This window comes from Amphiura filiformis, chromosome 10 (assembly GCF_039555335.1).
Source record: "Amphiura filiformis chromosome 10, Afil_fr2py, whole genome shotgun sequence".
NCBI lineage: Eukaryota > Metazoa > Echinodermata > Ophiuroidea > Amphilepidida > Amphiuridae > Amphiura > Amphiura filiformis.
This window is the reverse complement of record NC_092637.1, coordinates 30,363,311-30,386,719: the sequence shown is the minus strand read 5'-3', so window position 1 is coordinate 30,386,719 and position 23,409 is coordinate 30,363,311. Positions and strand designations below refer to the sequence as shown.

The following is a 23,409-nucleotide window of genomic DNA, read 5'->3' as shown; positions in this document are numbered from 1 at the left end:
GAGGTCTCTTAACTGTGTATTTTGGCTCAGTCATAGCATACGTGTTAAGAAAAAACATACATGAAAAGTGAGCAGGGTGACACCATAGACACGTGCTCTTTGTTTAAACATAACAAGTAACATGAGTGGCAAACATTAATGTTTCATATTGCTTGCAACCCCCCCATCAATGTTGGAGCCAATACTAGTCCGTTCCTATCTCAGTATCAAAACAACATTGACTGGGTGGGTGCGGGGGTGAACATTTCATACTAAATTTAATCCCTCATCACTGCCATCATCATCACCACCACGACTCTAATAATCATCTGACATCATTTGTATTATCCATCATCATCATCATCATCATCATCATCATCATCATCATCATCATCATCATCATCATCAACAACAACAACAGCAACAACAACACCATCATCATCATCATCATCATTATCATCATCATTTACACTATAGCCACACAAATAGAAATCTTACATTAACTGCAAGTCATCAGAAAAACAAAATATTTAAAACAAATTAAAGTTTTATCAGTTTGCAACAACAACATCAACTGCTAGATTATGTTCAAATGAAAAAAAGCCTATTATGTAAAAATACATTGTTCCGCCTGAGTTGTCAAAAAGTGGCTGAAAAGAACAAAACAATGGGCCATTGTGCCGAAAGGTGGGAGAACATGTACCCTATCCCCCTCCCACCCCATCACCCCTTTCTCTTTGGGATTGACGTGGGTGGCTATGGAGAGAAAAGGAGTTTATTAAAAACACACCACCCAGCCATTGTTCGAAATATTCTCTAACGCACAGCGTCCGTTGTACGTTTTGATACCGTCCATCACTAGTCACGGTCCAATGGTCAATCTTAGACGTGTAAGAATTCTTAGGCGTGTAAAATCTTAGGCGTCTAAGATTTCATTGGTCAATAATTGGATACGCCTAAGATGATTGGTTGTTTGGGATTTCTAGTCCTGTGATTCGTTGATTTAAGTCTACCGCGAATTTCTTAGACGCCTAAGATTACATCTTAGACGCCTAAGAATGCATCTTAGACGTCTAAGATTGCATCTTAGACGTCTAAGGTTAGGCGTATTCTTAGGCGTATTCTATGAATGGCCAAGTGGACCAAAAAACGTGTAAGATTATACGTGTAACCTTACACGTGTAAGATGGCATCTTACACGTGTAAGATTGCATCTTATACGTGTAAGATCGCATCTTATACGTCTTATAATCTAGCGGGTTGCTTAAATTGACGAATCATATTATAAAGAACCCAAATTTAAACCCCAAACAACCAATTATCTTACGCGTATTCATCTTTGACCAATGAAATCTCGCCATTGCATTTCTTACACGCGTAAGAATTGCCTATTAGGGATGGACGGTATTCCAGTTTGACTAATACATAAGACGAGCGTCGAATAATCTCAGCCACGATATTGATATGTACCACGGTAGATTTTGCAAACCTGATCATTTTACTTTATTGACCTCTTGAAATTAATTGATATTAAGTACAAATTAACTCCAGATAAATGAGAAAAAGTAACCAGAAAGTGAGCTAAATTGGGCTGTGACCATGACGGTCCAACAATCGGAACAATTCCTGACAGAGTTTTGGCATACAATACAGGAAATTTTAGCACTTATACAAATTTAGAAAATGCCTTGTTTACGATGTTGTAATGACGAGCTCTATACCTATCCTCGGTACGCCGCCAATAATATCGTGTATCGTCCATCACTATATTTAAAATCTTACACGTATAAGAAGTCGTGGGTGTTACAAATCTAAAAACGTCTTTACATATTATTGGTCGAAGTTTGCAACGCGTAAGATGGTTGGTTGTTTGTGATTTCTTACTCTGTGATTCGTCAACTTAAGAATCCCGCTTCATTCTTACACGTGTAAGATGCAACCTTACACGTATAAGATGCATTCTTACGCGTATAAGACGCAATCTTACACGTGTAACCTTACACGTTTGTCTTACACGTTTTTTGGACCACTTGGCCATTCATACGTATTCTAAGGTTTCCGCCATCCATAAGACTCCGCCCTTGACGTTGATAGAAGCATCTTGTCACAGCGGTATTTTCTAATTGCCAAAGAGGGTGCTTTTTACTTGCACAATTTTTTTTAAACAGGCTGTATAGTGGAAATTTAAAATGAGAATTCTTTGAAAGCTATTAGAATTGGACAAAACTACAAGAATTGAAAATGTTCTCATTTTTATGAAATTTTCTCATCAAAATGAATGAGAAATACTAATACTAACCTGTTAACAACCTGTCACAAATGGTTGTTTGAAGCTGAAATTAATGTGAGCTTCCATTTTCATAAGGAATTATTATGATTACTTTGTTTTGAAGCAATACGCATACATTTAATATGTTATTGGTGTATATAAAATGTAATAAGGAAACAATAACCAGTATCTTGAGACATCATAGAGATTTCATAATTGATCATACTTTACAAAAGGTGTTATCTGAAATTTAAAAAAGGGATAAAACGCAGAATTTTAAAGGAAAACAAATCGGTGACAATGAGACTCGATCTAGACGTCATGTTTATGATCACAATGCAGTAACGAAACCATAACACTGTAGTAGAGCCATTTTCAGTTGTGCAAATTTATTTATAATAAGTATTTAAAAAAATAACGCAATAACGGTATACCAACATAATATAACTTAAGAGGTAATAATTTATTATGGCAGACCGTGCTAATTTGGCTTAAATGTAGGAATAATTACCTATACACATATCAAACACACAAAGGTGTGTAAAGTGACCGTGTGTAAGAGCCCAGTACGTAACAAAATACTGGGATTTTGTTACGTACTGGGCTCTTACAACCGTGCATATTCAAAATATATTTTAGATAAATGCCGTATACGATCAAACCATGAGTTCTAGTGAATGAATTCATTTCATTGATATCAATAACAGAATGTTGTAGCTATGAATGTGCTGGAATCGAGAGCTGGCATATCGTTTGTTACATTTCTTCTTCTTTCTTTCTTTCTTAGTTTCTTTCTTTCTTTGTTTGTTTGTTTCTTTCTTTCAATCTTTCTTTCATACTTTCTTTCTTTCTTTCATTCTTTCTTTCTATATATCTTTCTTTTTCTTTCTTTCTTTCTTTCTTTCTTTCTTTCTTTCTTTCTTTCATACTTTCTTTCTTTCTTTCTCTCTTTCAATCTTTCTTTCATACTTTTTTCTTTCGTTCGTTCTTTCTTTCTTTCTTTCATTCTTTATTTCTTTCTTTCATTTTTTCTTTCTATATATCTTTCTTTTTCTTTCTTTCTTTCTTTTTTTTTCTTTCTTTCATTCTTTCTTTCTATATATCTTTCTTTTTTTGCTTTCTTTCTTTCTTTCTATCTTTCTTTCTTTCAATCTTTCTTTCATACTTTCTTTCTTTCTTTCTTTCTTTCAATCTTTCTTTCATACTTTTTTCTTTCGTTCGTTCTTTCTTTCTTTCATTCTTTCTTTCTTTCATTCTTTCTTTCTTTTTTTCTTTTTCTTTCTTTCTTTCTTTTCCTTTCTTTCTTTTTTTTTTTTTTCTTTTTTTTTTTTTTTTTTTTTTTTCTTTCTTTCTTTCTTTCTTTCTTTCTTTCTTTCTTTCTTTCTTTCTTTCTTTCTTTCTTTCTTTCTTTCTTTCTTTCTTTCTTTCTTTCTTTCTTTCTTTCTTTCTTTCGTTCAAGGTCATGTACGCGACGTGGCATTCTCTCGACCTGGTTTGCCAAGGTTCATTGTGGAATATCTCACCTGCAAGCAAGAAGGGCTTGTCTAAGTTCCTGTGGGTGATTCGTTGGTTGTCCATGTTACCTATCCTGCGGGATACTTCTGCCCATAAGTTCTCTATAGGGTTCATACTGGGCTCAAAGCCGACCAGTCCAGGTGTTCTACATTCTCATTTTCAAGGAATACCCTCACGCGTATGGCTCCATTCGCCGTGGTGGTGTATCTCATCTTGGATCACAAAATTGTTCCCGAAGTCTCTTCTTGCAAACGGAAGCAACTGTATCAAGAACATGCAGATATTGGTCCTGGTTCACGTGTCCTTCTAGCATTAGATGTATGATTTCGGCCTACTGTGAAATGCTCCCCACACTGTGATTCCACCACCATCTCCTGAAGTCTAGGCAGGAAGCAATCCTCAAGCAGTCAAGTTAGCTCAATCGATAAGGCGTTCGACTATGGTACTAGAGGTTGCGGGTTAGAACCTGGCGGTGCCTAGAACCCTCTCGTGGAAAAATTGAGTTAGCTTGAAATTGTCTCGTTGAAGCCCGTACGAAACTACTCGGGGGCTGATCCTGGTTGCGAAGGTTATTTTTGGAATGCTCTTGGAGCAGCACAGTCCCTGAATTGTTGTTTATGGAATGATGTGGGGCCGTAGTGTTCATAGACAATCCCTCGGGTCCATGGAGAACGACTGGTAATGTAGATTACATAGCATTAAAAATCAACCCAATACATGGACCCTCCCAGTCTGTAAGCAATTTGCCTTCCAATTCCCAGCATTTTGTGGGAGTTCACTTTTACTGATCCTGTGTCAGGCGCACTTTCTACATACCACGTCCGTGTTCTCACTACATTAACGTTTGTGTAAGCGACTAAAACAACGATATTATATCCGACCAATCAACGCAGCTTGGCAGCGCGGGATATTTGAAGAGGCTTCCCAAGCTAAATAATGTGCAAACATTTGCAAACCGCACGCGATAATATACGCAATATGGACAATAGACGAGTCGAGTGGTTGCCTTTTATTATTGCGCGTAGCATAGGTCTATCAGACGCGTGCCAGTGGAGCTCAATACCTCTCAGTTGTTGACAAGTGTCCCATCCGATCTTGCGTCACATCCCGCGGCATAGCTGTGTGCTACCATATTTGAATTGAAACTGGGGCGGGGCTTTCGTAATTGATATCGGAATCACCGTGCTTCGTTGAACGATTATTTGGAAAGGAGATCTCAAACAGATTGGACCAGTCGAGGAATCAGCGCTCAATGGACTTTCGCGTTCACTTATAATACAGGGTGAGTAAAAAAAAAGTGCAATAGAGCAAAGAATCGATATTTATGCAAGAACCAAGTCAAACTTTCCAATTATTGAAAAATGTTATAAATGCCACACTCAAAAGTCACTTTCTGTGAAAATGTTAATCGCGACTACCGTTTAATTTGTATAAGTCCTTTTGCTGCGATACCCAATTTCGTTATTTGTCCACGAGATACCATGTATTTTGAATGAGAGCACACAATACATGGTAAAGGCATTAGCTCTGAAACGGACATCAACTTAAAAAGGTTGATTTTTGCGTTATTTTTTTTTTTTTTTCTGTTCAAACAAACTTTCTAACATTACTCTAAGTCCTTCATGCCTCACTCGACTCCAAGTCCAGTTTTTTAATCCCAATATGTCCAACTTACTGGATATTTTGTAATTCACTTTGCGCGCAAAGGTAAAATGAAAAAAACAACAAATAATGTTTCTTTTCCTTAAAAAAGACCAAGGGCAATAACACTTTGGGTGCTCCATTTAATTTAAATGCCAATGAGGTTAAGAACATGGCAGTTGTTCCAAATCTACCTTACACAGAGTGCGCTGACATTCAAATTTTAGATGTCTCTTGGAAAAACATTAAAATTGGGTATCGCTATAAAATGTGTCATAAAAACAAAACGGTAAATGCTAATTCCTTTATTTCTTCACACAAGGTTGCTGATGAATATATCATATATCAAATGTTTTCAAACCTAAAAGGTTCAACTCGGTTCTTTAATAAAAATGATTTTTTTTCTCTATTGCACTTTTTTTGACTCACCCTGTACGAGTATATTTCTATATTGCTGCATGGTTGACTGTGTGTGTAATCAGTGGTGTCGATTTGTGGATGAAGAGGAATGGGTTTTTGGCATTGAGGAAAATAAGGGGAGGGAGGGGGTCGTCTTTCGCGAAAGTCTGAACTAATATTCACAAGTTTCCTGGTAACAGGCGCGTTAGTGGACCTCAGCCATTCTGTTCATAAACGAGATGCAGGCTTCGGGCGGTGATTACGGCAAAGTCTCAAGAGAGATCGGTCTTCCCTGGCGGTTATCTTTCGGGGACGACATGACCTTGGTCTAGGTGTAGTAGTTCTGGTCTCTCGACGTCTCCTTTTGTTTGTAGCCGCGATTACGTAAGTCAATGACACGGACGTGTAAATCAGCACTCAACTCGTACCCCATGATCAGAAATATCGTATACAACAGACAGATGCAAAAAAGTAAGCTGGTTTTTATACACACCGTAATGCAAAAGCAAATGTAACCTTATGAATCATATCGCTAAAATAACTGCGAAAAGGATGCCCGATAGTTCATTGGTCAGGCATAAGAAGCCATTGTCCTACATTACGTATTGTGTGATATGGAATGGTACCTAAGACCCCGGGGGGGGGGGCACTCCAACTTTGGAGGGGACGCGTATGTAGGGCTGTTAAGACCCCCTTTTTCAGCATCGCTGTCACCCAAATACCCCATATTTTTTTACGAACACATGCTCTGTCACCCAAAGACCCCTATTTTTCCATTTGATCTGTCACCCAAAGACCCTTACAAGTTCAATTTGAACAGCAACTTTCATTTATCACTGATTTTGTTACTTATTTTGAAAAAACAATGAAATTTGAAGCCATTTAGACCTAGAAATTCGATTTTCGAGGTTTTTGCGGCGCTGTTTCGGCTCTCACCCAAAGATTCCATTTAAAAAAAAGTCATGTTCTCACCCAATGACCCCCTATTTTTTACATTTTGCTCTCACCGAATGCCAAAAATCATGCTCTCACCCAATGACCCCATATTTTTTACATTTTGCTCTCACCGAATGCCCCTTAGTGCGAAAGTGCCAGCCCTACACCTATATCAATTTCATATTGAAGTACCCCCCGGGCCTAAGACCTTGCCAGACACCCTTATCCAAAAATATTCCATGACTGTAATATGAAATTGGTGTTTTTTTTTCAAACCTGATGTTTTGGCATATTTGTAATGTTTATACATGTCTCAACTTGCACCTAAATGGAATCAGCCAAAGTTGTTGTGTTTGTAGGTCAACAGAGCAAAGTTCGACATAAAGTCATAAATTCAAAGAATTATGATTTTATGTTCTCCTATAGACCTGCATATTAAACGGCCATAATAACCAACAGAGTTTCTTTCACTTTACCTCGCTATTTCAGCTCAAAACAGTGGCGTAACTAGGGGGGGGGGGCGCTACCGCTAGGGGGCGCCAAATCGGCCTCACTTAAAGGTCAGGTCTATTGCAAAAACAACATCATATCATTGGCAAGCTAATATTATGAGGACAATGAAAATGACTCCTTTTTTGAGAAAATAAGACGTTTAAAATTGATATTCCGCAAAAACAAGCGGTGAGTTCCTTCGAACGAGACAGATTTGGCCTAAAAAAACGGTGACGTCAAGAAATGAGATGTGCCCGCTTTGAGAAAAGGGACTATAAACGCTCTCAATGGACAGAACGTATACTGTTGTTGTTCACAGAAAAAATCCAAATTAAGTATTACAAATTTAATGGTTTTTAAACATATGGATAAAATCAGCCGCTTCTTTTTTTATATATTAGACAATTGTGATATTACAATTCATATGTATATCAATAACATGAGAAATATAAAGGCCTAAAAATAAAAATACATAATTTGAGCTTAGAATTTCATCTGAGACTAGCATATAAACCGTGTTAAGTCCAGAAACTCATGTATCTGATTTCCTTGTATATTGCCATGCTATAGTTTCAGTTGGATGAAATATTACAAAATAAACACATAGTAATAATACCGTGTGGCTTTTGTTCCAGATATGAGAACAATAGTGTGCATATTGTTATGCAGCATTGTTATGGTAAGTGATAGTACAACTCATTGTTGCTAATGTCAAACTTGTCAAAGTGATTGTGATTGTATGATGAGAGCATGATAAAGTGCCCGCTTCATTTACCTACGTCATCAGCCAAACGGGGGGAGAACACGTACGAGGCTGAACTTTACCCACACAATTTCTCCTTTTTCAGGAGAAATACGCACGAAAAAATTGCAACAAGTGTCAAAATTATTCTCAGCTGGGGCGCTATTAAAACTAGAGTACGTCATTGGCTCAAAATGGACTAAACCCTCCCAGTAATATTTCAGCATAATTAATAACACATCAAAAGTTCCTGAATATGTACTTGTATGCTATTCTTTAATATTTCAGTGCAGTGATATGATTTTAAATCCGTCTTCATAGAACGGTATATATTTTGTGATAAGGTAACAAATAATGTGCATATTTATTGCTATGGTCGTTATTGTTATTACAGTCGTAAACGCTGTAATTTGAGATGTTGGTTAGTTTCGTAACGAAAAACTAAAATGACTTATTTGAAAGTTTTGAACAATTTATGTTTAGCAATAAATATAGCCCCTTCTCAAGAAGTATAATCATTATTCACCTGGAACTTGTATCTTCACACTATGCTTAATCAGAAAAAAAGTAGTTATTCTGTGGCTACATGCCTGTTATGCTTAACATTGCTATGCTTTAACCCTCTCCATTCTCCACATGTCGACTGCAGACGACAAGTTTCATTTTTTGAATTAAAAACAAATTGTAAGTTTTCATGACCATATTTGTAATCAGTATGAAAAAAATGCATTAAAATAAGTACAAATAAGCCTAGTATTGGTTCAGTGATTCTTAAGATATCTCTTGATATTTTGACAAAATATCTCAAAACTTTGACATTTTGTGTGAAGCAATACTTTCCTTTAAGGTCGTGTGGCGTATCAAAACTAAAATATGGCAACCAGACGGCGAGAGCATGATAGAGCCGGCAACTTGTGAAACCGCCCGGCCGTATGGCATTTTCCATATACTCGGTTAGTTTTGTGGGGTACATTATCGAAACCCAACGGTTTTAGCTTGTATTTATATTATTTATTAACATAGGCCTATTTGTTTGTGATATTTCAAGCGTTTTAAAATTTCAAAATAATCCCATTCAATTACACGGTTGACGATGTTACCAACTTTACTTATAATTATACTGGGGAAACGATTAAGCATCAATAATGATCTCCTGCACATGCGTACTTGCGTAATACTTGTGTGTGTGTATTGTATACCATGACTGCTATAACATTAGACCCAGCTTTAACCACCGTTTATCAGTGGGAGCTGGTAGCCTAATGGATAAGGCGTCCGTCTAGATATCGGAAGGTCGTGGGTTCGATTCCCATGCCGGCACATTCCCTTGCTTTTTTTTTCAAGTTGGGTTGTGTGCCGGTCGGGATTTGTGTTTATTTGTTGTCATGTTTAATTGTAACACTTTGGGTTGGTTAAACTGTTCACCCTTTCTTATTAAATATATTCAGTTTCCTCTTGTAGCGAGCAATCGTTCCCCATTGTGTTTATTTGTTCTTGTGCAGGATGCGTATCCCCATTACCTACTTTACTTATAATTATACTGGGGAAACGATTAAGCATCAATAATGATCTCCTGCACATGCGTACTTGCGTAATACTTGTGTGTGTGTATTGTATACCATGACTGCTATAACATTAGACCCAGCTTTAACCACCGTTTATCAGTGGGAGCTGGTAGCCTAATGGATAAGGCGTCCGTCTAGATATCGGAAGGTCGTGGGTTCGATTCCCATGCCGGCACATTCCCTTGCTTTTTTTTCAAGTTGGGTTGTGTGCCGGTCGGGATTTGTGTTTATTTGTTGTCATGTTTAATTGTAACACTTTGGGTTGGTTAAACTGTTCACTCTTTCTTATTAAATATATTCAGTTTCCTCTTGTAGCGAGCAATCGTTCCCCATTGTGTTTATTTGTTCTTGTGCAGGATGCGTATCCCCATTACCTACTTTACTTATAATTATACTGGGGAAACGATTAAGCATCAATAATGATCTCCTGCACATGCGTACTTGCGTAATACTTGTGTGTGTGTATTGTATACCATGACTGCTATAACATTAGACCCAGCTTTAACCACCGTTTATCAGTGGGAGCTGGTAACCTAATGGATAAGGCGTCCGTCTAGATATCGGAAGGTCGTGGGTTCGATTCCCATGCCGGCACATTCCCTTGCTTTTTTTTCAAGTTGGGTTGTGTGCCGGTCGGGATTTGTGTTTATTTGTTGTCATGTTTAATTGTAACACTTTGGGTTGGTTAAACTGTTCACTCTTTCTTATTAAATATATTCAGTTTCCTCTTGTAGCGAGCAATCGTTCCCCATTGTGTTTATTTGTTCTTGTGCAGGATGCGTATCCCCATTACCTACTTTACTTATAATTATACTGGGGAAACGATTAAGCATCAATAATGATCTCCTGCACATGCGTACCTGCGTAATACTTGTGTGTGTGTATTGTATACCATGACTGCTATAACATTAGACCCAGCTTTAACCACCGTTTATCAGTGGGAGCTGGTAGCCTAATGGATAAGGCGTCCGTCTAGATATCGGAAGGTCGAGGGTTCGATTCCCATGCCGGCACATTCCCTTGCTTTTTTTTTTTTTTGGGTTGTGTGCCGGTCGGGATTTGTGTTTATTTGTTGTCATGTTTAATTGTAACACTTTGGGTTGGTTAAACTGTTCACTCTTTCTTATTAAATATATTCAGTTTCCTCTTGTAGCGAGCAATCGTTCCCCATTGTGTTTATTTGTTCTTGTGCAGGATGCGTATCCCCATTACCTACTTTACTTATAATTATACTGGGGAAACGATTAAGCATCAATAATGATCTCCTGCACATGCGTACTTGCGTAATACTTGTGTGTGTGTATTGTATACCATGACTGCTATAACATTAGACCCAGCTTTAACCACCGTTTATCAGTGGGAGCTGGTAGCCTAATGGATAAGGCGTCCGTCTAGATATCGGAAGGTCGTGGGTTCGATTCCCATGCCGGCACATTCCCTTGCTTTTTTTTCAAGTTGGGTTGTGTGCCGGTCGGGATTTGTGTTTATTTGTTGTCATGTTTAATTGTAACACTTTGGGTTGGTTAAACTGTTCACTCTTTCTTATTAAATATATTCAGTTTCCTCTTGTAGCGAGCAATCGTTCCCCATTGTGTTTATTTGTTCTTGTGCAGGATGCGTATCCCCATTACCTACTTTACTTATAATTATACTGGGGAAACGATTAAGCATCAATAATGATCTCCTGCACATGCGTACTTGCGTAATACTTGTGTGTGTGTATTGTATACCATGACTGCTATAACATTAGACCCAGCTTTAACCACCGTTTATCAGTGGGAGCTGGTAGCCTAATGGATAAGGCGTCCGTCTAGATATCGGAAGGTCGTGGGTTCGATTCCCATGCCGGCACATTCCCTTGCTTTTTTTCAAGTTGGGTTGTGTGCCGGTCGGGATTTGTGTTTATTTGTTGTCATGTTTAATTGTAACACTTTGGGTTGGTTAAACTGTTCACTCTTTCTTATTAAATATATTCAGTTTCCTCTTGTAGCGAGCAATCGTTCCCCATTGTGTTTATTTGTTCTTGTGCAGGATGCGTATCCCCATTACCTACTTTACTTATAATTATACTGGGGAAACGATTAAGCATCAATAATGATCTCCTGCACATGCGTACTTGCGTAATACTTGTGTGTGTGTATTGTATACCATGACTGCTATAACATTAGACCCAGCTTTAACCACCGTTTATCAGTGGGAGCTGGTAGCCTAATGGATAAGGCGTCCGTCTAGATATCGGAAGGTCGTGGGTTCGATTCCCATGCCGGCACATTCCCTTGCTTTTTTTTCAAGTTGGGTTGTGTGCCGGTCGGGATTTGTGTTTATTTGTTGTCATGTTTAATTGTAACACTTTGGGTTGGTTAAACTGTTCACTCTTTCTTATTAAATATATTCAGTTTCCTCTTGTAGCGAGCAATCGTTCCCCATTGTGTTTATTTGTTCTTGTGCAGGATGCGTATCCCCATTACCTACTTTACTTATAATTATACTGGGGAAACGATTAAGCATCAATAATGATCTCCTGCACATGCGTACTTGCGTAATACTTGTGTGTGTGTATTGTATACCATGACTGCTATAACATTAGACCCAGCTTTAACCACCGTTTATCAGTGGGAGCTGGTAGCCTAATGGATAAGGCGTCCGTCTAGATATCGGAAGGTCGTGGGTTCGATTCCCATGCCGGCACATTCCCTTGCTTTTTTTTTCAAGTTGGGTTGTGTGCCGGTCGGGATTTGTGTTTATATTTTGTTGTCATGTTTAATTGTAACACTTTGGGTTGGTTAAACTGTTCACTCTTTCTTATTAAATATATTCAGTTTCCTCTTGTAGCGAGCAATCGTTCCCCATTGTGTTTATTTGTTCTTGTGCAGGATGCGTATCCCCATTACCTACTTTACTTATAATTATACTGGGGAAACGATTAAGCATCAATAATGATCTCCTGCACATGCGTACTTGCGTAATACTTGTGTGTGTGTATTGTATACCATGACTGCTATAACATTAGACCCAGCTTTAACCACCGTTTATCAGTGGGAGCTGGTAGCCTAATGGATAAGGCGTCCGTCTAGATATCGGAAGGTCGTGGGTTCGATTCCCATGCCGGCACATTCCCTTGCTTTTTTTTCAAGTTGGGTTGTGTGCCGGTCGGGATTTGTGTTTATTTGTTGTCATGTTTAATTGTAACACTTTGGGTTGGTTAAACTGTTCACTCTTTCTTATTAAATATATTCAGTTTCCTCTTGTAGCGAGCAATCGTTCCCCATTGTGTTTATTTGTTCTTGTGCAGGATGCGTATCCCCATTACCTACTTTACTTATAATTATACTGGGGAAACGATTAAGCATCAATAATGATCTCCTGCACATGCGTACTTGCGTAATACTTGTGTGTGTGTATTGTATACCATGACTGCTATAACATTAGACCCAGCTTTAACCACCGTTTATCAGTGGGAGCTGGTAGCCTAATGGATAAGGCGTCCGTCTAGATATCGGAAGGTCGTGGGTTCGATTCCCATGCCGGCACATTCCCTTGCTTTTTTTTCAAGTTAGGTTGTGTGCCGGTCGGGATTTGTGTTTATTTGTTGTCATGTTTAATTGTAACACTTTGGGTTGGTTAAACTGTTCACTCTTTCTTATTAAATATATTCAGTTTCCTCTTGTAGCGAGCAATCGTTCCCCATTGTGTTTATTTGTTCTTGTGCAGGATGCGTATCCCCATTACCTACTTTACTTATAATTATACTGGGGAAACGATTAAGCATCAATAATGATCTCCTGCACATGCGTACTTGCGTAATACTTGTGTGTGTGTATTGTATACCATGACTGCTATAACATTAGACCCAGCTTTAACCACCGTTTATCAGTGGGAGCTGGTAGCATAATGGATAAGGCGTCCGTCTAGATATCGGAAGGTCGTGGGTTCGATTCTCATGCCGGCACATTCCCTTGCTTTTTTTTCAAGTTGGGTTGTGTGCCGGTCGGGATTTGTGTTTATTTGTTGTCATGTTTAATTGTAACACTTTGGGTTGGTTAAACTGTTCACTCTTTCTTATTAAATATATTCAGTTTCCTCTTGTAGCGAGCAATCGTTCCCCATTGTGTTTATTTGTTCTTGTGCAGGATGCGTATCCCCATTACCTACTTTACTTATAATTATACTGGGGAAACAATTAAGCATCAATAATGATCTCCTGCACATGCGTACTTGCGTAATACTTGTGTGTGTGTGTATTGTATACCATGACTGCTATAACATTAGACCCAGCTTTAACCACCGTTTATCAGTGGGAGCTGGTAGCCTAATGGATAAGGCGTCCGTCTAGATATCGGAAGGTCGTGGGTTCGATTCCCATGCCGGCACATTCCCTTGCTTTTTTTTCAAGTTGGGTTGTGTGCCGGTCGGGATTTGTGTTTATTTGTTGTCATGTTTAATTGTAACACTTTGGGTTGGTTAAACTGTTCACTCTTTCTTATTAAATATATTCAGTTTCCTCTTGTAGCGAGCAATCGTTCCCCATTGTGTTTATTTGTTCTTGTGCAGGATGCGTATCCCCATTACCTACTTTACTTATAATTATACTGGGGAAACGATTAAGCATCAATAATGATCTCCTGCACATGCGTACTTGCGTAATACTTGTGTGTGTGTATTGTATACCATGACTGCTATAACATTAGACCCAGCTTTAACCACCGTTTATCAGTGGGAGCTGGTAGCCTAATGGATAAGGCGTCCGTCTAGATATCGGAAGGTCGTGGGTTCGATTCCCATGCCGGCACATTCCCTTGCTTTTTTTCAAGTTGGGTTGTGTGCCGGTCGGGATTTGTGTTTATTTGTTGTCATGTTTAATTGTAACACTTTGGGTTGGTTAAACTGTTCACTCTTTCTTATTAAATATATTCAGTTTCCTCTTGTAGCGAGCAATCGTTCCCCATTGTGTTTATTTGTTCTTGTGCAGGATGCGTATCCCCATTACCTACTTTACTTATAATTATACTGGGGAAACGATTAAGCATCAATAATGATCTCCTGCACATGCGTACCTGCGTAATACTTGTGTGTGTGTATTGTATACCATGACTGCTATAACATTAGACCCAGCTTTAACCACCGTTTATCAGTGGGAGCTGGTAGCCTAATGGATAAGGCGTCCGTCTAGATATCGGAAGGTCGTGGGTTCGATTCCCATGCCGGCACATTCCCTTGCTTTTTTTTCAAGTTGGGTTGTGTGCCGGTCGGGATTTGTGTTTATTTGTTGTCATGTTTAATTGTAACACTTTGGGTTGGTTAAACTGTTCACTCTTTCTTATTAAATATATTCAGTTTCCTCTTGTAGCGAGCAATCGTTCCCCATTGTGTTTATTTGTTCTTGTGCAGGATGCGTATCCCCATTACCTACTTTACTTATAATTATACTGGGGAAACGATTAAGCATCAATAATGATCTCCTGCACATGCGTACTTGCGTAATACTTGTGTGTGTGTATTGTATACCATGACTGCTATAACATTAGACCCAGCTTTAACCACCGTTTATCAGTGGGAGCTGGTAGCCTAATGGATAAGGCGTCCGTCTAGATATCGGAAGGTCGTGGGTTCGATTCCCATGCCGGCACATTCCCTTGCTTTTTTTTCAAGTTGGGTTGTGTGCCGGTCGGGATTTGTGTTTATTTGTTGTCATGTTTAATTGTAACACTTTGGGTTGGTTAAACTGTTCACTCTTTCTTATTAAATATATTCAGTTTCCTCTTGTAGCGAGCAATCGTTCCCCATTGTGTTTATTTGTTCTTGTGCAGGATGCGTATCCCCATTACCTACTTTACTTATAATTATACTGGGGAAACGATTAAGCATCAATAATGATCTCCTGCACATGCGTACTTGCGTAATACTTGTGTGTGTGTATTGTATACCATGACTGCTATAACATTAGACCCAGCTTTAACCACCGTTTATCAGTGGGAGCTGGTAGCCTAATGGATAAGGCGTCCGTCTAGATATCGGAAGGTCGTGGGTTCGATTCCCATGCCGGCACATTCCCTTGCTTTTTTTTCAAGTTGGGTTGTGTGCCGGTCGGGATTTGTGTTTATTTGTTGTCATGTTTAATTGTAACACTTTGGGTTGGTTAAACTGTTCACTCTTTCTTTCTGATGAAAATTTACTGAATTTAGAGAATGCAATGCGACCACCACCTGATGGCAACGTTTGAATCTACAGACGGCCAATACATCTGAACAGCAGAGGACCCAATATTGGACGTGCTCGATGCAATCCTGTGCTGTCGTCAAAGACAAGACCAAAACAGCCAAAATGAATCTTAACCGTTATTCCCAATACTATTTCCTGTGAATTTAAAAGAAAAATCTAATCAGTTTCTCCTCCAGGGATTGAGTCATATTTCCCAATTACATGTCCAATTTATTAGCATTCAATCCCATATCACTGTTGGCATTATTATCTTTACCTTCATTTTGTTTCTTCTTGTATCGTAATTTTGATAATTTGATTTGCAGTATTTCCCTTGTGTTGTTTCCCTGAAAGAAATGATCCAAAAATAAAGAATAGGAAACCTGCTTTTATTAACAAGCTTGTGAAGTCAGGTCATTGATCATATTAAAGGTAAAATGAAGACCTGAGTCCACATGGCCCCTCAACATGTATACACTAAAGTTGCGTATAGTTTCGTATAGTTTGGTAATGTTTTATACATGTTCATGGGCCAAAACAAATCTTGTACAACCTTTCATGATGTTTTCAGCCTGGAACACGTATTAAACATTATAAAACCCTAAGAAACTATACGTAACTTAAATGTATACATGTTGCGGGGCCAAGTGGACTTAGTCTTCTTGCGCTCAGGTCTTTAAAAAAATACAGATGCTATGCTTTTAATGTTTCAGTGCAATTCGCCCTAGAAGTGATGATGTAACAGGATTAAATACCATAGTAATAGGTTAAAACACAATTTGAATATATCGTCTGTGCATGTCTGCAATCATAGATTGAATACAATTTCTTTTCAAAGGTACTAATTTTATAGGTGCGAGTAATCAGCATGAATATTTTATAGATTTACGATCCAGGTCTTTATCCCTGTTCTTTGGCAACTATGGGTCAATGCCGACGTGCCGTGTGAACATACTAGTGCAGTTCCGGGAGTGCAGTGCGATGTATTCAATAATTGTTTTAACCCATTGCCATGGTAGTTAATCCTGTTACGTCATCGCTTCTACGGCGAATATTATTGTTATATTCGTATCGTAACCACCAAAATGACTCTGACGGTACAGAACAAATTAAGGTAATATTATATTCCCTCTTCATGACGTAGGTTATTATTCATCCGAATCTTTATCTTCATATTATTCTCTATTAGAAGAGCCTTAAGGGTAGATGAGGTATTATCGTGAAAAGATCTGCTGACAGCTGATAACACTTTGGATTCCAGGACTGACCTCAACCCACAACAAGTCACTGATTTACTTAGCACTTGCCTCAAGACCACGTATTTTATCTACGACGGCAAGTACTACATTCAACGAGAGGGAGCCGCGATGGGTTCACCGGTGAGTCCCATAATCGCCAATCTATTTATGGAGAACTTTGAGGAGAAAGCCATCACATCCTTTCATACCCCACCCCGCTATTTCGGGAGATATGTCGACGACACCATGGTGATTATTGAGCGTTCCGAGGTTGACAGTTTCACTCACCATTTGAACTCCATTCATGACTCTATCAAGTTCACCGTTGAACATGAATCCAACAACTCCATTGCCATGTTAGACACGCTCATCTCGCGCAACGCGGACGGCTCCCTATCCTTCAGTGTGTATAGGAAGAGCACACACACAGACCAATATCTGAACTTTGCGAGTCACCAGCCACTAGAACACAAGTTAGGGGTTATACGAACTTTGACCCACCGCGCCAAAACCCTATCCTCTGATAGTGAAAGCCTGGAACATGAAATGGACCATGTCAAGAAATCGCTTGCCATCTGCGGTTACACCAAGTGGGCGTGGAGTTCCCCTTCCAGCAAGCGTCATGAGCCTAAACCCAAACAACGGACAGACCGCCCCAAGGGGCACATCACTCTCCCCTACGTACGCGGTGTCACTGAGTCCATCAACAGGAAGATTCGCAAGGCGGGCGTCACGGTTCATGTGAAACCAACAAACACCATCCGTAGCATGGTTGTGTCGCCTAAAGATAAACCAAAAACTCTGGATCGCACTGGGACTATATATAATATCAAGTGCCAGGATTGCCCATCACAGTATGTCGGCGAAACCAAGCGTCCACTGTCCAAACGTGTTTCTGAGCACAAACGCGAAGCGTCACCTGTTGGTGCACACATGAGAGCCGCCAAACACACCTTCGATCCTCAAGAAGTACAAATCTTAGACTCGGACCCCCGATGGTATCAGAGAGGAGTGAAAGAGGCTATTCATATCGCCGCCACTAATCCAGATCTCAACAAAGACTTGGGACGGCACCCCCTCCCCCCGCCTACAAGAAGCTGATCGGGTCTAGTGATTTGGGATCAATACCCAGGTCACGTGATCCGATTCGCGCTACCACGTCTAGTACCAGCAATCCATCAGAGTGCTGAAGAAGTGAGCTTGGATAAGTCACGAAAATTACACGTAAGTGTAAAATGAATGTGCTTGTGTGAATCAGTTAAAATTTACACCAATATTATAAATGAGGTATTGTTGGTCGAAGCAGCCAAAAAATCTTCATTATCTAAATCAATATATTATTGAAAAATAACACTTTAATGTTTTGCACAAGTTCATTCTACAATTCATATACTTTGAAAACGTGCTTGATTTATTGTTGTTAATGAGTTATGCACGTTTTACGTAAGAACCACAGGACCTACAAAAGCATATTTGAATTATTCTACTAGTGGAAATTTAGGATGAGAATTCTTTCAAAACGATGAGAATCGGACAAAAGTATGAGAATTGAACATTTTCTCATTTCTATGAAATTTTCTCAATGAGAAATGTTAATGAACGTGTCAACCAACTGTCACAATGTTTTAAATGAGGAATTCATTTCTATAAAAATTTCTCATCCAAATGAATGAGAAATACTAATTAACCTGTCAACAACCTGACACAAATGGTTGTTTGACACTGAAATTAACGTGAGTTTCATTTTCTAATACAAAATTATTATGATTACTTTGTTTTGATGCAAAACACATACATTACGTTATTTGTGTCCAAATAGGTGTATATAAAATGTAAGCCATAACCAGTATCGTGAGACATTGTTAATTTATCTCACAGATTTCACAATGGATTATAATTTTTTTAAATAAGAATCGATAAACCTGCCGTCGTTAGTGTTATCTGAAATTTCAAAAAGGGATAAATGAGAAAAAAAAAACCGGCGCCAATGAGATTCGAACTCTAGACATCTTGATCACATTCCCAGTAAGGAATCCACTACACTGCAGGAGAACCGTTGTTAGTCGTGCTAATTTATTTATAATATCATGTATAACAAGAATGACGCAATAACGGTCTACCAACATAATATAACTTAAAAGGTAATATATATTTATTTTACATAAAATGGTAGACCGTGGCAAGTTGGCTTAAATGGATGAATAATAACCTATAAACATATCTCACACAAAAAGGTCGATCGAAGATCAATAGCACAATGTAGTAGCAATGAATACGCTAAAATCAGGAGTGATTGTTAAGTTCTCCCAGTAGCATGTCGTTAGATTTTTTGCTTCTTGCCCCAAAGATTGTAAGTTCGAATCCATGTAAAATTTATTTTTTTTCTTTTCTTTTTTTCTGTTTTTTCTTTTTTTTTTTTTTTCTTTCTTTTTTCTTTTTTTTTTTTTTTTTTTTCTTTTTTTCTTTTTTTTCTTTCTTTCTTTCTTTCTTTCTTTCTTTCTTTCTTTCTTTCTTTCTTTCTTTCTTTCTTTCTTTCTTTCTTTCTTTCTTTCTTTCTTTCTTTCTTTCTTTCTTTCTTTCTTTCTTTCTTTCTTTCTTTCTTTCTTTCTTTCTTTCTTTCTTTCTTACTTTCTTTTTTCTTCCTCTCTTTCTTTTTTCTTCATATTGACAATTTACATTTCTTCTGTGTAGAAGGCTTGCACGAAAGGTCATTCGTTCAAATCATACTCCAGACACGCTCCAGAAGATATGCAAATGCATGGAGTACAAAAGAATTACTTTGATCACTACCAGTTACGCAGGCGATTGGTATGATTGTACTCCATGCATTGTGTATGTCTTCTGGAGCGTGTCTGCAGGATGATTTGAACTTCCGTGTGAACATCCTATTGTATAATGTTAAAATTTCTATATGAAATTTTAAATTAATAGATCTTGATTGATTGATTTCCTTTTCCATGTATCAATGTTTGGGTTTCCTTTACATATTTAATTGTGTTTTCATCTCCTATTATAGAAATTCGTAGGCCTGCATATGCATATTTCGCACACTCGGTTCAATAAAGCCGTTCTTATGAAGTTCACCATAGCATATTTTATTTGTATAATTTCCAACCTATTTAAATTTTTTATCCCCTCCCTCCCCCACCAATCAATATTGGAGCAAACATAGAGCACATTAAACAAATGCGGCGTTTGTTATACAACATCGAATAAGGGGAGCGGGCCGGGAGCGGGGAGTGGGGAGAGCCATTAAACTATGGAAGCATCCCAGCAAATTATCACTTGATTGTAGTTATAGCACGCAAGGATGCCGGTTGAAACTTAAATTCCTCATTTAAAGCAATGTGACAGGTGGTTGACACGTTAATTAACATTTCTCATTCATTTGGATGAGAAAATTTTCAATTCTCATACTTTTGTCACAATTCTCATCGCTTTGAAAGAATTCTCATTATAAATTCTCATTATAAAATGTTCTACACACTCGCTGTGATATAATCAATGCAATTTTTGTCAAAGCTCACTACCATTCGCAAGAAACTGTGAACTACCAAATTGCGACTATTTCAAATAGTTACTAACCTTAACTTTTACTTTTCAATGCCAAAATCTTGCACACGTTTTTTTTTGTCTTGTTTGTTTGTTTTGGTTCTTTTTTAATGGAAATCGAGACTCCGTTTTTCGCTAGTGTGTAGTACATGATCAATTCTAATATGGGGATGCGTTTCATACTATCTTGGTTATTACTAAAATCTTGATACATCTCTCTAACGTGAATTCTAAGTTTAGCGATCTTTAAGAAAGATTGTATTATGTCTCTTTTTCCCTATTTGCTCATAACTTCGGGTAAATCTGATTACACATTATCGTAAAGTTCTGCGATGAGGAAATATTTGGAGACATTACCTATCAAAATATCGATCAACCCCGGGCGATCAACATCTTAAAGGTCAATGAATGTAGACATTGCGCAATATCACCGTTGTATAGAAGGGTTTTCGATGTACCGCATACAGTCAGCTACCTGCACAACCGATTCTTTTGTTCTGCAAGGCTCACTCAGTCATTTAATGAGGCAATACAAACGATCGAAATTGGTGTTGAAATGAGCAAAATTTTGAGTTACACCTTTTCAGTGTAAAAATTTTTTCTCAGCCAAATGAAAAGCAATAATTTTATTTTTTTCAGTAAATGGCTGGAAAAACTATAATGCTTGATACTGATTTTTTTTTTTTTAATCCTGGTGTTAAACTTAGGCCTGAAATTCAGTCATTTAGTGTAAGATATTCGATTTTTATAGGCTTCAGCTCGGCCCGCGAGCTTTTTCTTTGGAGCAACCTTTTAGCTTTTCAAAGTAATATAGTTCGCTAATGAAGGATTTTCCCCAACTTTCTAAAGCACATCACCGTGAGCTATATATCATAGTTTTGTCAGAATTTCCGTTTTGATTTCACCATCTTTCACTGTCGGCTGACAAAATTTCTAAATCAACACGTGAAATCTAAAGGCTAGTACTAGCATTGTGGATCGATATCCCTGGGTTTAATAGGAATACCGGCATGGCTATAGTGTTGCCAGAACTTCAATATAGCAAAGAAATTCCCAGACCTATAGCGCTCCTACTGATCATGTTTAACCAGAACACCCAATTGGGGATTTAATCGCTGGTCGGGCAATTTGCTTTCAATGAAAAATTGACCTGGATAACAACAAAGGAAATATCGACTATTTCTGGTGGTTGCTCTCGAGATTTAAGTACTCACCATTGCCTACTTTTACTTAGTTTGACATTTTCGGAGCATCAATGGAAAAAGGGTAAAACAAAAACGGAAATTCTGACAAAACTATAACATATAGACCCACACGATGTGCTTTACAGAGGTGGGAAATATCTTTCTTTAGCAAACTATGTTAGTTTGAGACGCTAAAACATGAATTCCGTAAAAAGCTCGCAGGCGAATTCAAGGCCTATAAAAATCAAAAATATCACACTAAAAGACACAATTTGATGCTTAATTTTAACACCAGGATTTAAAAAAAATGTATATCCAAGCACCAAGTTTTTAACTGACATTACTGAAGAAAAAAAAAATATTGCTTTATATTTGACCGAGAAAATTAATTTCATAGCAAAAAGGTGTATCTCTGAATTGTGCTGATTTTTACATGTATCGATCGACTTTTAGCGCGACTAAGCATTTCTAAAGAATTGGTTGTCCAGGCGGCAGACTGCATAAGGAATCGGTATGTACTATTAATACCCCCTGTTTGTTTACGAAATACGGTATGGTGCCGTATTCCATGAAGCCGAAGGCTGAATAGAATCGGCATCAGATATTTCCCCGTATTTCGTGAGAACAAACAGGAGTAACGATTTTATCCTTTAGTGAACATGAATTCTATTATTATATCTTCCTACTTGTTCCTACTTGTTCGTAAACTTTGTTGAAGGACTCTAGTTTGGCAATCTTACTGAAAAGTAGACGAGTTTCTTCCTTGCTTGAACAGTGCAGCTATGCCGAGCGTGAAGTATGCGCGCGAAGCTTAAGATATCGTGTGAAGCATGTTACGCAGACGCTCGCGTAGTAGGACTACACAGGTTATTATGGGAATTATTACCTGCCAGGAGTACGAAGGTAATACGAATTGTTATCGAAGTGGTGTTTGACCAATGAGATTGCAGAATTCTTATCAACTAAAGGACACTATGCCATTCCCCCTGGAAAGGTACGAAGGTAGTATTTAGGGCATAAGGTCTATAAACGATTCATTGTCCACGAGATTCACATTAACAATTTCCTCAACTTTTATACTTTTATAGACCAAAACTAATATAACGTACATTATATTGACCACCACTCTTGCTAACCCGCATTCTTTTTTTTCATTGATCATCATAGCTATCCAAAGATGGTACTTAAGTGTTTAACTCTCTCCACGCGGGTGTCGACTGCAGACGACAAGTTTCAAATTTTATTTGAATTTTTCAAAAATTTCTGAATTGTAAATTTTCATGACCATATTTGAAATCAGCATGAAAAATGCATTAAAATGAGTAAAAACAAGCCTAGTATTGGTTCAGTGGTTCTTCAGATAGCTCTTGATATTTTGAGAAAATTTCTCAAAACTTGGACTTTTTATGTTGAAGCTTATGACTAGCACGCAGAGCATTAAAAGCTAATCGAGATACAGTGATTCGAGAGAACAGATTTGTTAAAAGGCCCTATGGGAAAAGTACGTGGTTACAAACGCAAATACATTTCAGAATTCAATGGAAAACAATTTTAGAGGGAACCTTTTAGTATTTTTTGCTAAATATTGAATATGGTCTAAAATAGATAAAACGAAAAAGAAATAATGAGGAAGAAGAAGTTCAAGAAGAAATATATAGGAAGAAGACGAAAAGCCCTTGCGTTGAAACTCAAACAGTTG

The 23,409-nt window shown here is 38.0% G+C and overlaps 1 protein-coding gene across 1 annotated transcript; it reads left to right on the top strand.

Moving 5' to 3' along the window:
- Positions 1-17,103: 17,103 nt before the first annotated feature.
- On the top strand, positions 17,104-18,075 carry LOC140161792 (uncharacterized). The gene has a single exon (XM_072185089.1). It carries the CDS (start codon positions 17,104-17,106, stop codon positions 18,073-18,075), a length of 972 nt encoding a protein of 323 aa, XP_072041190.1.
- The last annotated feature ends 5,334 nt before the right edge of the window (positions 18,076-23,409 follow it).

Bases quoted from the DNA above. Each gene is read 5' to 3' on its own strand.
- LOC140161792 (XM_072185089.1), top strand. From the start codon at position 17,104: ATGGGTTCACCGGTGAGTCCCATAATCGCCAATCTATTTATGGAGAAC.